Source organism: Myotis brandtii, unplaced genomic scaffold (genome assembly GCF_000412655.1).
Source record: "Myotis brandtii unplaced genomic scaffold, ASM41265v1 scaffold1026, whole genome shotgun sequence".
Classification (NCBI taxonomy): Eukaryota; Metazoa; Chordata; class Mammalia; order Chiroptera; family Vespertilionidae; genus Myotis; species Myotis brandtii.
The window spans coordinates 1,284,920-1,299,495 of NW_005353435.1; the positions used below are offsets into that span (position 1 = coordinate 1,284,920).

The following is a 14,576-nucleotide window of genomic DNA, read 5'->3' on the forward strand; positions in this document are numbered from 1 at the left end:
GTGTTGAGCATCTGTCCCCTGGTGGTGAGTGCACGTCATAGCGACTGGTTGTTCCACCGGTCATTTCGCTGTTTGGTCGATTTGCATATTAGGCTTTTATTATAGAGGATAATTTGAAAATAGTGATGTAATCTCTTTTCCAAATTTGACCCTTGGGTTTATGTCTGGCTATCATTCTTTCTTTTTAAATAAAAATAGTAGCAAATAAATGGGTCCATAATCACCTCCCCACTTTCAATGAATGGGCAATGTTCGTGTCTTATCTTGTTCCTTTGTAGAAATAATCTCGGTACCTGTCCATCTGTGTGGAGAACACTTAGGGAGAAGGTCACATACCCTTTCTCGTTGGTTTTTGTACCTTTGCTTGAAATAATTATTTTCAACTAATTATTGGTATTTAATATTTGACAAACACAATAGACATGCATATGAAGCTAGCTAGTGTTTTGCTTTCTCAGATTCATGTGACAGAGTTAAGGAAATTACTTAGAATCTAAAAATTTTAATTGGTTATATATTTTATCTGTATCAATCTAATAGTATTAATTTAATGAAAATTAAATATAATCTATTCAATTATATCTATTTATAGATTTAAAATAAACTTCTGATGAACATGTTTGCATTAATAATAATGAGTTATAATATATTTTATATTATTTGGGTCATCACTTGCTTGAGTGAGTGTAACTATTTGTCACTTATCTTTTTCTTTTTTTGTATTTTCAGCTAAAATTGACCAAGAGGCAGAGGAGAATTCACTAACAGAGACGCATAAATGGTGAGAAATTAAGTACTTTTCTGTAATATTTCTTTTCAGAATATGCTTATAAAATTCTTAGTATGTTTTATCTCAAGGAACCAATCAGTAGTTCCATTTTTATTTTCAGGCAGAGGAGGAAAAGAAGGTGATGTAACAGTGCACTTTAATCTCACATTGAATTCTGGAATTTTATATTTGTGAGTCTGGATGATGTATAATCCTGTTAAGTACCAATTTATTGTGAATAGAGTAGCACCTTCACTTTTGAAGAGGGTTTGGAAATACAAGAGAAAGAAAGGTAGCAGGAATCTGTTCCAAGAAAAAAGGGCGAAGTGTTTGGTGATCGGGAACTATTGCGTTTCCACATTCAAAAGTGGGGACCAGTTAGAAAGCCTGGGGTTTCACCTGTGTACCCCCAACTTCCAGAAGGGAGATTGGCAATCATGGGTGAGCATAGAGAAGGATCTCAGAAATCTCCCTGCTCTGCCTCAATTTTCTCCTCTTCTTTTTTCTCCCTGTATTAGTTGGGGTTCACCAAAAAAACAGAACCAATAAAATGTATATGTGTATGTACATGTGTGTGTGTGTGTGTGTGTGTGTGTGTGTGTGTGTGTGTATGCACACGGGGGGCTGGTGGCAAGGAGAGAGATGCTAAGGAATTGGCTCCTGGCAGGTTGGAGATTATGGAAGGAGTTGATATTATAATCTTGAGTCTGAAAGCATTCTAGAGACAATCCCTTCGTACTGTGGAACCACAGTTGTTGTTTTTCTTAAGGCCGTCAATTAATTGGATGAAACTCACCAACATTATGAAGAGTGATCTGCTTTTCTCAAACCCTACCGATACCCATGCTCATCACATGTAAAAAACACCTTCACAACAGCTTCTACGCTGGTGTTTGACCCCACCCTGGTTCCCATCGCAACCCAAGTTAACACATGAAATGAACCCATCACTCTCTCTGAAGAAATCTGATTACATTTGTGAGAAAATTTAGGTGAAAGAAGTTCTTTGCCATTACTGATTTGGCCAGATCCTGTAGGTAGGATATCACATATTTTGTAGTGGTTGAGTTGATATAAAATATTGTGCTCAGCAAATTGGTAAAAGAATTTGACCAGTTTCTTTTTTTTTTAAAATATATTTTATTGATTTTTACAGAGAGGAAGGAAGAGGGATAGAGAGTTAGAAACATCGACGAGAGAGAAACATCGATCAGCCGCCTCCTACACATCTCCCACTGGGGATGTGCCCGCAACCCAGGTACATGCCCTTGACCGGAATCGAACCCGGGACCCTTCAGTCCGCAGGCCGACGCTCTATCCACTGAGCCAAACTGGTTTCGGCTGACCAGTTTCTTTTTTAAAAAATGTGTTTTTATTGATTTCAGAGAAAGGAAGGGCGAGGGAGAGATGAATAGATGAGAGAGATGATGAGAGAATCATTGATTGGCTGCCTCCTTTAAAAGCCTTGGCTGTTAAAATGGACTACCCTTTCTTTATGTTTCATAGCAGAAGCCAAAATAAATGGCATCAACTTACCAATTCCGTGGTAATTGCTTCGCTAACTTAATCTACATCCTAGTACCAATCTTACTTTAATTTTTGAAGTGAATACATTCGTTCTCTATTTAATTTTAATACCAGCAGAGGCAATTTCAAACAACCCGTAGTAAAAGGCGAGAAAGAGTGGTGGAAGAAAGCACATTGGTAAAAGAATTTTAAGTCGCAGATTTTTAAAAATACATGCTATTTCTGTGTGTGATATTGCTTGAGTGGTATTTAGCCCAGGCCAGGATTGCGTAACCAATGAGTTGAAATGGAAACTTTCTCTCTCGTGCAAAATAAAGACACAACGAAGGAGAGAAACAACGGAATGTCGGTTCCAGTGGTTCCGCAGGGTATGTCACTGTTCATTTGTCACGGGAGGGAAAGTCTCTAATCCACCCTGAAGGATGCACACGTAGTTCATCATGTGCAGTGGCTTTTAGAGTGTTCGTCTGTAACGTGTTTATCCCAGGAATGGCCTTCTGGAACATGGATAAGATGAAAAGTGAAATGTTTAGTTCAGAACAGGCATATTTTCCAGGACCGTTCCGAGGAACTGTTCGAAGATGAACAGAGAGACTCCAGGTCTGTGTTTATCGGGCCGGTGCTGGCGGGCCACGCAGGCTCCAGCCTGGTATTAACACGGAGGGGACGTGCCATGTCTTCGCAGAACCCCCAAACAATGACATCATTCCCTTCCCAACGCTGATAAAGTCAGACAAAGCGGAAGCTTGTTATTCTCCCGTTTGGATTTCTTAGTTGATGCCTTCGAGTCCTTCCCCAGAAGAGGTAGCCTTTGGGGGCCTCGAGGAGGGAGGCTTCCCAGGGTCAAAGGTGAAGGCTGTAGTTCACCCCTTTCCCTTCCAGGCCACGTGGTCAGCGTTCAGGGCAGCACTTCTTCGTACGAAGGGGTCTTCTGTAGCTGCATTGTTTAAAGTTTGATAAAACCCATTGACTTTCATCCGGCAGGTGTGGCTCAGTGGTTAAGGGTGGACTCATGAACCAGGAGGTCATGGTTCGATTCCTGGTCAGGGCACGTGCCCGGGTTGTGGGCTCCATCCCCAGTGTGGGGCATGCAGGAGGCAGCCCATCAGTGATTCTCTCTCATCATTGATGTTTCTCTCTCTCTCCCTTCCTCTCTGAAATCAATAAAAATGCATTTAAAAAGAAAATAGAAGAAGAATGTCAAGGTTATCTGATGGCTCAGATCACCTAACAGTGCTATCTCCTTGAAGGCATTGTTGTATGTTCAGAAATCATAGGAGATAGTCTCTATAGATATGGACCAAAATGGAATACTCTTTCTTTTTTTTTTAAATATATTTTTATTGATTTTTTACAGAGAGGAAGGGAGAGGAATAGAGAGCTAGAAACATCGATGAGAGAGAAACATCGATCAGCTGCCTCCTGCACACCCCCTACTGGGGATGTGCCCGCAACTAAGGTACATGCCCTTGACCGGAATCGAACCTGGGACCCTTGAGTCCGCAGGCCGACGCTTTATCCGCTGAGCCAAACCGGTTAGGGCGGAGTACCCTTTCTTTATGTTTCAAACTGCACCCGTGTCCTCAGAAATGTTAGGGTTCCAAAGAGTCTAATCAGCTTGCAAATACTTGTCCAGAGGTTCTTGCCGCGAGCTCCGTGTCACTCTTAGAAGAAAGGTATTCCACTCAGGATCGCAGTGCTATGCAGTTTGCAACATGCCAGGAATATCTTGCAAATAGTGCTGGGCTAGCGAAGCTGAGATCTATCCAAGCACCGAAAGTACATTTTTCAAATGCCAGATGCTGTCTTTTTCCAGCCCCTGATCTCGGCGTTGACCTCACGGTGCAGTACAGGTTTCCATGGCCATGGATGTGGCTCGAATGAGTCACGCTAACACGCCTGCTGGAGAGAGAGCTCTGTGATATTTCTAATCACTATTGTCTCAAAAATGAAGAGTTGATCTTCTGCACTTATTGTATCGATATCTAAGATGTGGAATAGGGAGGCTTTGGGGACTTAGCCCACCGGTTCTCACAATATTCTTGTGGGGACCGGGCGGGGTAATTAATTCGTAGTGTCTGTTATGCAGATGAAGAAATGGAGGGAAGTTTGCTTCTGTTAAATCACTTCCCCAGTATCAGGGAGCGAGGTAGCACAGAGCCAAGAATGGAATTCAAGCCACCTTACAAATTGAACACTGTGTGTCTGTTGTGCAACTGTAGGATTCAATTAGGAAACTTGAAAGCCAAGATGAATGAAATACTGGTATTTGTCAGAACGGCTTGCTGCTATTTAAGTCTGTGGAATAATAATTTATAACTCGTTTCTTATCATGTTTCTGCCACTCAATTACCCTGTCAGGAGAAAACTAGCAATATATGTTAAAATACTTTGTAAATTATATGCTAAAATGTAAGTACAATTGTATACATAAGATATATTTCCCAGGTCAGGTGAGGCCTTTAGTATCAAAATTATTCCCAATAGTTTCTTTTTTTAAAAACAACAACACATTTTTACTGAATTCAGAGAGGAAAGGAAAGGGAGAGAGAGATAGAAACAGGACCGTTAGTATCAAAATTATTCCCAATAGTTTCTTTTTTAAAAAACAACATTTTTATTGAATTCAGAGCGGAAGGGAAAGGGAGAGAGAAACATCAATGATGAAAGAAAAGCATTGATTGGCTGCCTCCTGCACGTCCCCTACTGGGGATCGAGCTCACAATCTGGGCATGTGCCCTTGACCGGGATTGAACCCATGACCCTTCAGTCCACAGGCCAACGCTGTATCCACTGAGCCCAACCGGCCAGGGCTCCAGCCATTTCTTTAAAGCGAGGTGCTTCATGGTCAATGTATAAGTCTGCTATGCTGCACCAACGCCAATGCTGTTTACAGGGTGCTGATGGCATTTCTAACCCCGTACATTTGTAATTTTCAGTAGCCATATGAGACAGACGTACAGACCACCAGTTCCTTCCAAATAGAACAGATTTCCCACCGGTTTTAAATGTCTGTACCCTTCCCGGTGTCTTATTTGCAAGGCCCTCCTGCCTTGATCGATCCAAGATGATAGATGCGTCTGAGCGTAAAAATACTGTTCCCTTACTTTCGTCTGGTTTCTCACTGGCGTCATTAAAAGGAACAACAACACATACGCTTGATATTAATATCAGCTCTTTTTTTAAAAAATATATTTTATTGATTTTTTACAGAGAGGAAGGGAGAGAGATAGAGAGTTAGAAAGATCGATGAGAGAGAAACATCGATCAGCTGCCTCCTGCACATCTCCTACTGGGGATGTGCCTGCAACCCAGGTACATGCCCTTGACCGGAATCAAACCTGAGACCCTTCAGTCCACAGGCCGACGCTCTATCCACTGAGCCAAACCGGTTTCGGCATCAGCTCTTTTTGGTTAGTGCATTTTTCCCTCCCTCCTCCTTGGATCTGGGACCTGCCGCCAGGTCTACCAGCTGGCCCCCGTATTTTCCCAGTGAATCCAGTTTTGACCCCTGCTTCTTGGAGAATTGGAAATAACACCAGTAGGGCCATAGGGAACCTGAGGAAATCCCATTGTTCCAGCACCATTTGTGGAAAGGATTGTCCTCCCACCATTGAGTTGCCTTTGCTCCTTTGTCAAAAACCAGTCAACTACGTTTGTGAGTCTACTTCCAGGCACTGTTCTGTTGCGTGGATTTCCGTGTCTACTCTTCCACCATTGCCGTGCTGTCCCGATTACTGTAGCTTTAGTGTAAGTCTTGAAATTGGGTAAGGTGAGGTCTTCAGCTTTGGTTTTTTTCTTTAGTACTGGGATGGTGATCCCAGTCTCTTGCCTCTACAATCAATTTTCTTCATCTTAAAAAAACAAACCTGTTTTGGGGTTTGCTGATTTCTCTAATTATTTTCTGTTTTCAACTTCATTTATATCTGCTTTAATTTCTATTATTTCTTCTCTTCTGCTTGCTTTAGGCTGGAACTGCATGTTTTGCTTCATTTTCTCTAAGGTGGAATCTTATGCTGTGGATCTTTCTCTTTTTTTCTAATGTAAACACTTTCTGCTATAAGTTTTCATCTACGCTCTGCTTTATCTGTATCCTGTAATGTTGACAGCTCGTATTTTCGTTTCAGAAACTTTCTAATTTCCCTCGAGAGCTTCTCTTTGACCTATGAATTCTTCAGAAATGATCTGGAGGTGTTCCTGTTCATCTTCCTGTTATTGATTTCCAGTTTAATCCAATCGTGGTCAGAGAGCATGCGTGGTCTGACTTCATTTCCTTTCTCTCTTTCCCTTCCCCCCACATAATTACGAGATAACACAGGATTTTCATATAAATTAAAACTGATGTCAGTGTGTCAGCTTCTTCGGGGACAGCAGACCAGCCCCAGTGGGTTAACCACCCTCACCCTTTCCTCCCTACCCATCTATGCACTTTATCTCACTTCACTGAAGAAAGTTTGCAGTAGCTCCTGCCAAGAGAATTCCCTTACTTTCATGGAATCAATGTTAATTTCTTAGCTTTGACAAATGTACTGTGACTGTGTGAGATGTTAATATGAGGAGAAGCTGAGTGAAGGCTATATGGGAATTCTCTATCTTATGTATTCAACATTTCTATAAATCAAAAATTAATACAAAGTGAAGCTATGAAGTAGGTGAACCCGAGATCCCATAATTGAGAATTTTATGAAGGATAAATGGAAATAATATATTGAGTTCCATTTGCATAGGTTTAACCTAAAGGAGTAAAAAAATAAAATAAAATGAAAAGCTCTGTTAATGATTTCTTATTTTCAAATTAAAATAAGCAGCACAGTAGTGGGTCCATTATTTAAGGGCATAAGGATGAAAATTGGTAAAAGTTAGAGGTTTCGGTCAGGGATCCCCGAGAAGACAGTAGTAGGAGGGTGGTCCTTGATCCAGTTTTAAAATGAGTGAGGACACAGGAGCATTGAGCCATAGACCATCTATGCATAAATAATGGTGTCTTTCAATGAGTCTGTGTGGCCGAGAGAAATATTTTTGAATGAAGAAATCTGAATATGCTTTTAGGATCAGGAGAATAAGCCAACAGTAAGAGAGTTTAGATCAGCGGTTCTCAACCTGTGGGTCGCGACCCCTTTGGGGGTCGAACGACCCTTTCACAGGGGTCGCCTAAGATCATCGGAACATATCAGATATTTTGTTCTTGTGATTCATCACTATGCTTTAATGATGTTCAACTTGTCACCATGAAATTGGGGGTCGCCACAACATGAGGAACTGTATTCAAGGGTCGCGGCATTAGGCAGGTTGAGAACCACTGGTTTAGATGTTGGAAATGAGAGGCAATGGACTTGATACTTTCCTAAAAAGAAAGTAGCTGTGGGCGGGATAAAGACCCTGCAGGTGAATAACTAAGGATTGATTTAAGGTGATGGATGTTCTTTCCCCCCCTTGGAGGTCAAGGTGCCCTGATGCAGTTATAGAGAGCGAATACATTTTAGAGTGGTGAGAAATGATGTCAATGAGTAAGGTGAGATTTTTATGAAAGGTAGAACTCAGGGCATGAAAAGAATAGAGGTCAACGACAGGAGATGGGAGGGAAGTAATGGCCTTGACATTGCTGACCGTAGTGGTTGTCCGGTTCCTGGTTTTAGGGATCAGAGTGAGTCTCAATTTATAGGGTCTCCTCAGAGCCAATTTGTGCCTGAAAAGGTGTCACTTGGATTTTTAAGCTTCTCTCCCATGTTTTATAGGAGCCGATAGTTGATCTTATGTCGAATTCCTTTTTTTTTTCTAAGAGCAGTTGGCTGTTTTGAGATCACAATGACCCTGTAAGGAGACAGACCACCGTGTTTCATTTTAAGAGAAAAGAAATACCAGCTTGTCCTCTTACCAACCTGGATTCCTCTGATGTCCTGTTGCCTCGGGCAAAATGGTTGGCATGAGCGTATTCTTGGTGCTTTTTAGAAACAGGGGAAGAGCCCTCAGAGGACTTTTAATAATGAGCGAAATGGATTTATTCTTCCTTTTGGGGCAATAAAATATGTTATATTTCCTGTAAGTTCCTATGGGGGGGGGGAGTGGAGGAAGGAGGAGGAAGTGAAGATGTTGATTTAGGATCCCCCAAAATTGCGGCTATTTGTGGAAGGCTTTCCCTGAAAATAGAGCTTTCTCTGGAGACTTTAGTTTGTTCTGGAGAATAATATTACAAAACCCAACATTGCACAATAAAAATGGCACAGGCAAGGGAAGATTTATGATGATGACCCTGGGCAGTTCATTGAAACTGTTATGCTCTCTTGGCTTCTTGTTTCATAGTGAGATGCTTTATGTCCTCGGTTCGGACTATATGAGCTAAATTACCTCACACGTGTGTAATTCTTCCTGGGTGTCTAAACTCTCATGTAGGCCCTAGCTGGTTTGGCTCAGTGGATAGACCGTCAGCCTGCAGACTGAAGGGTCCCAGATTTGATTCTGGTCAAGGGCACATGCCTGGGTTGCGGCCTGGGTTGCGGGCTCAGGCCCCAGTCGGGGGCGTGCAGGAGGCAACTGATCAGTGATTCTCTCTCATCATTGATGTTTCTCTCTCTCTCTCCCTCTCCCTTCCTCTCTGAAATCAATAGAAATATATTTTTTAAAAAACCCTCTCATTTAGTACCTGATTTTTTAGTTGTTAAACTCCAAAAGGACGGTGACATTGAGAAGAAAGGAAGGATGATCGCAGAGGGAACAGGAAGGCACCCAGGCCCACTTAGACTGACCGGTGCAGGACTGACCTGCGGCAAGGCCCCTGAGATCATGGAGTCTGTATACGAACCAGCCTCATCAGACCCTTCCCTGGCACCCACCAATCCAAATATAGCAATATCTCAAAATAGCCCGCACGGCCCTTGGCAGCTGAGTCAGGGAGGGAGACTTGAGTCCCAAGGCTTGTTGCCATTAGCATTAGAGAGAAATGACAGAGTGGCCTGAACCAGAGCTGGGAGATGCAACAGAACCTCCAACAACTCACATCTGAGCGGTGGCGTTCGCTTTGCTGATAACTGCGGCTGTGCTGGCGGAGGGAGGAAGGGGGCGTAGAATTCAATGGATTCACTTCTTTCCGCAGACCTCTTGGCTTCGCTGTTGACTGTGATATGTCTGTTAAGTAGGTGCCAGGAAGCTGTGTGTGTGTGTGTGTGTGTGTATTCATGTGTATGCAATACATGTCATGGAGTATGAAACAGTCAGGGGACGGTGAGTCAAGAATAAAGGATGTAGCCCTTTGTTACCGTCCGCCTCTTCTATGACGCCAGGGTAAAAGGAGATGTTTTTCTTTCTCCATAAGCGAAGTGAGAGGAATTCTCTTGGCTGGAGTCACTGTAAACTCTCTTCGGAGCCAAGTGAGATAACGGAGTAGATGAGTAGGGAGGAGAGGGGAAGGGTGGTTAACCCACGCTGGCGCTGGCCCGCTGGCCCCGAGGAGACTGGCATGTTGGCATCAGTTTTAATTTTTATAGAGGTTCTGTGTTGTCTCATAATTAAGCGGGGATATGGGAAAAGGAGAAAGGACTCACCCTCTTCAATTTCTCTGTGCGAAGAAAGAGTGCCCGGTCCTTTCACACTCTGTGAACTCACCGTGAAGGCTCAAGGCGAAGCTTTCAGGCCGCCTTCACTGGTGAGCAGTAGTAAGAACCATCTCTTATGGGTCTTATGTGCCTGGCAACGCCATGAACCACGTTACACACTTATCTCCTTTAAGCCTCACACTCATCTGATCAGTAGGAAGCCTTGTCCTCATTTTAGAAATGAGGAGATGAAACTTACCGAAGCGAATGAAGTCCACATAGGCCCGCTGTGGGCAGGGCCAGAACTAAATCTTGGCTCTTCCGATGTAAAGCTCTTGTCTTGAAACCTCAGGCTGCTAAGAGGCCTAACAGATTTCTTCCACTACAGTGTTCCTAAAAACCACACGTTTTGTCCCCAGAAGTGTCTAGTGTAGTTATTCAGTAGAAATCATTCTTTAAGCAAATATTTATCCCACAATTCCTCTGTGCCAGACACTGTTTGGGTGCTGGGACTGCAGCAGACAACATAAAAGATAAAAGCACCTCGTCGAGGATTGATTATAGCAGAGGAAGGCCAACGGTAAACAAGTAGACCAGATGGCCAGAATTTCTGGTAGCAGGGAGTACCGTGGAGAAAAGTCAAGCAGGAATATTCGGGGAATCTATGTTGCGTTTTCACTCTGGCTCTTCGTGGAAGATCTTGCTGAGGAAGTGATGTGTGAGCAGAGATCTGAAGGGGTGGGAGGCAGCCAGGTGGATGCCTGAGTGAAGAGTATTCCACTCAGATGAAGGACAAAGTATAGAATTCGAATGTCAGACCCTGTAAGGCCAGATTGAGGGGAGCAAGAAGCCGGTGGGGGAAGATGGGAAGGTATTATTACTCCACTTGGAGTGGAAAGTCTCTTTGACGACAGTCAATAAAAAGTAAAGTAATAATACAGATGCTTCTGAAGATTAGCCCATCTTTAGGTTACTCACCCCAGATTGCTTTAGTGGGTACATTCTTTTTTTCTGTAACCAGGATCATTTCTGGAGCAACTTGCTACACATCCATAAGTCCTCTTTTATGCTGTTTCATAACTTGTAGTCAAAAACAATATCCAATGCTTTCAGGTTGTTGAAGAATACATATCTGAACATTGTCGTGGAAGAGTTTACATTCTTTTTAAAATATATATATTTTTTATTGATTTCAGAGAGGGAGGGAGAAGGAGAGAGAAATATCAGTGATGAGAGAGAATCATTGATCAGCTGCCTCCTGCACGCCCCCCACTGGGGATCCAGCCCACAACCCAGGTGCCCTGACCAGGGATCCAACCATGACCTCCTGGTTCATAGGTCAATGCTCAGCCACTGAGCCACACCAGCCGGGAGGGTTTACCATTCTTGAAGTAGATGCTTGAGAGCAGAGCGGTTATTCTTATGGTGATTCAGTTCTGAGAGCAGCAGTCAATGCCTAGAAGCCTGTAAACTGAGGCATAGCATGGCGAATTGCTTCGTTCAGTGCCTTGACTCTTGTGCTAGTATTTGTTAATCTAATAGAAATGCTCTTCAAGGAAGTAATTGAATAGCATTTGCATTTTTCTGTGTGTTCCTTTTAAATTAAATTCATTGGGTGACATGGATTAATAAGATTATATGGGTTTCAAGAGTACATTTTTATGATATGTCATCTATATATTGCGTTGTGTGCCTACCACCTAGAGCCAAATCTTCTTCTCTCACCATATAATTGGCCCCGTTTACCCTTTAGTACCCCACCTCCTTCTCTTTGGTAACCACCATGCTGTTGTCTGTGTCTGTGAATTTTTTTTGTATTTCATGTTCAGTTTTGTATTTCATGTTTCTTTCAGTTTTATATCTCATATATGAGTGAAATCATATGGTTCTTAACTTTTTCTGTCTGACTTACTTCGCTTAGCGGGCTGTCGGACTTATTTCGCTTAGCGGGATATTCTCAAGGTTGAATTTTTCTCTATCTTCGCCCTGCCATTTGTGGTGCCTGGTTCTCTCTAGTGCTTGACCAAGGCTACATCCTGTTCACAGATGGGAAGTAATTGATAGTAATAACAGGCAATACAATATTTTAAAAATATTTCATTTGCAGAGAACATGCTTCTCCATACAGATCATCACTTGTGGCAAGAAAATGCTATTTTAGGATAATAACTGGGACCTCTCTTGGCTGTAATAAAAACCAAGTTTTGAGTCATTCTTTATGTGTACAGTTCCCAGACAAAGGCTGCCTTAAAAACAGATGAGGAGCTTAAGAGAATAGGATTCTCATTTTGTTGTATGTCCGCTTTTCAAATAAGGAAATAAAAAAATCAAAACTATTTTAATTATCTGCGGAACATAACTTGTAGTCACAAACAATATCCAGTCGAGTTCTTTCGAGCAATAGCCTAGCCTTTTAAAAATATTTTTAGAATGCCATTTTAAAAGATGCTTATAGCCATTACTTTTTTGTACTAACCTTATGTGTGTGTGTGTGCATTTGTAATTTAACAAATTCTTTATTATGAGAAATTTAAAACGTGTGCAAAGGTAAACAGAATGTGCAAAGATCCACTGTGTACACATCATCCAACTTTAACAGTTATCCATTGGTTTCATCTATACTTCTACCCATTGCCCCTTCCCATATGTCAAATAACCCTTTTGAAACTCCTCTAAGCTTCATGTGGTTGTTCTGTGAAGAGCCGCTGAGTGGCCCCTTCTGAAGACAGTTAGTCTGTTGTCCCTCACGGATGGGTCCCACTCACTGATGGGAGAGTTGGTCAGCATCTCCTAGGACTCTTGCTTTTCCCGCCTCTCCCAACAATACAGGGAGCCAAATAGTGTAGAAGCCAAATAGTATATAATACATATATTAGTTTGGGGACAAAATGACTGATACTTCATTTGTTTGGATGCAGGGGTGGGGAATGTCCGGCCCACGGGCCATGTAAGGCCCGCAAAATCACTTGGGCTGGCTCTGCCAAACATTTGATTTACTAATTAAATGTTTGACCAAATATAGCAGGTTGCTCATTTTGTATGGCCCTCGAATGACATTATAAACCTCCAGTGGCCCTTGGCAGAAAAGAGGTTCCCCACCCTTGGCAGAGGGTAGAAAGAAAGTGTACCCCACCACTCCCAGGACGTCCCAACTAGACCACAGGCTCACTTCTGAAATAGGTTGGACACATCGTGATTCATTTGGACAATAGAATTGGACCAGGGAGAGTTCTCAGTGTATGGAAGGTTCTTGTCAGTTGCTCCCATCTGCGTCCAAAACTCTAACATGGACCCGTAAGAGAACTCCTGTTGGGGCCTGGAGAGTTTGTGTCCTCTTGGCCATAATGACTGCGCACGAATGAAATCAGCCTTTGGACGGGGAAAGAGCAGCCCGTATTGGAAAGTAATCATAGCTCTTATGCTCTGTGTGTGTATCTGCCTTGACAGGTTTTTAGAGACCACAGCCTATTTCTTCATGAAACCAAAACTTGGAGAGAAGGAGGTGTCCCCGAATGTCTTTTTCAGTATCTGGCATGAATTCAGCTCTGACTTTAAAGACTTTTGGAAGAAGGAGAACAAACTTATTCTACAAGAGAGGTAGGTGTTGTGCGTGTGTGTGTGTGTGTGTGTGTGTGTGTGTGTGTGTTTCATGGGCACGATGGCATTTTCAAACTGGTGTTTTATTAGGTGTGACACCGCTAGGATTGGCAACGTTCATAGCCTGAATGAAAAATTAAATGGCCCTCCACCCGAGGCAGCAAGTCTAAGAGGGTGCGGAGATTTGGCAAAACGTAGAGTTTGAGTCAAAGTGTCAGCATAGAGGCTGGGACACTACAGAGAATGATTAGGGTGGTGGTTTGCCAGGACACCTGTCTGGTAAAACAACTTCTGTGGCGAGGAAACAACACCAAAGCAGACTGTGTAGGAGTTGAGCAACCCTGCTGAGATGACCAACTCACTGAGGTCGAGAGACCGATAGTAAAGACTAAAGGTAAGAAGAGTTGGTTTTGTTTTATTTGTGCTCGATTCATAGGATAATGTCAAAATTTCACTCTTTGTATAAAAATTTCTTCCAGATGTCACCAAGAAACACATGATCAATATTTCCTAAAATAGATTTGTATTGATTTCAGAGAGGAAGGGAGAGGGAGAGAGATAGAAACATCAATGATGAGAGAGAATCATGGATCGGTTGCCTCCTGCACGCCCTCTAGTAGGGATCGAACCATGACCTCCTGGTTCATAGGTTGACACTCAACCACTGAGCCACACCGGCCGGGCCATGATCAATATTTTTTTTAAAAGCTTTCAAGATTCTTATAGAGTTATATCACATTTCCTAAGGCAGAGCTTTTCAGGAATGAAGGGAAATTTCTCCTCTTAAGCATTCAACTAAAGTCTCTGTCACTATGATTATGCAATTCCATGGAGTCATATTAAAATTAATTCAAGCAAGAAATCTAGTTCTCCCAGGACAACATCCCAAAATAGCTGGACCTGGTAGGAGAATGAAAAGGGAACATAATCTATACCATAAACCAAACACTATATCGAAACCACGTGGTATACTTTCCAACATCCTTGCACTGACAGTGACTTTGCTTTGCATCTTTAGAAAACGTACATCCTAAGGATGCATTTAATAGATCAATTGTGACATTGCTACGGGTTATGTTTAAAGCGATGTCTAACTTAATCTGCTGGTTTATTCGACATTGCGACAGGTAGTCTTTGATGAGCCCGGAGGAAGC

General features: G+C 42.5%; 1 protein-coding gene across 1 annotated transcript in view; it reads left to right on the forward strand.

Moving 5' to 3' along the window:
- Nucleotides 1-14,576, forward strand: part of FMN2 (formin 2) — a 108,825-nt gene that overhangs the window by 72,439 nt on the left and 21,810 nt on the right. The window contains exons 14-15 of the mRNA XM_014536019.1: nt 730-781; nt 13,273-13,422. Coding sequence (XP_014391505.1) covers nt 730-781; nt 13,273-13,422 — 202 coding nt within the window. The remainder of the gene's footprint in view (nt 1-729; nt 782-13,272; nt 13,423-14,576) is intronic.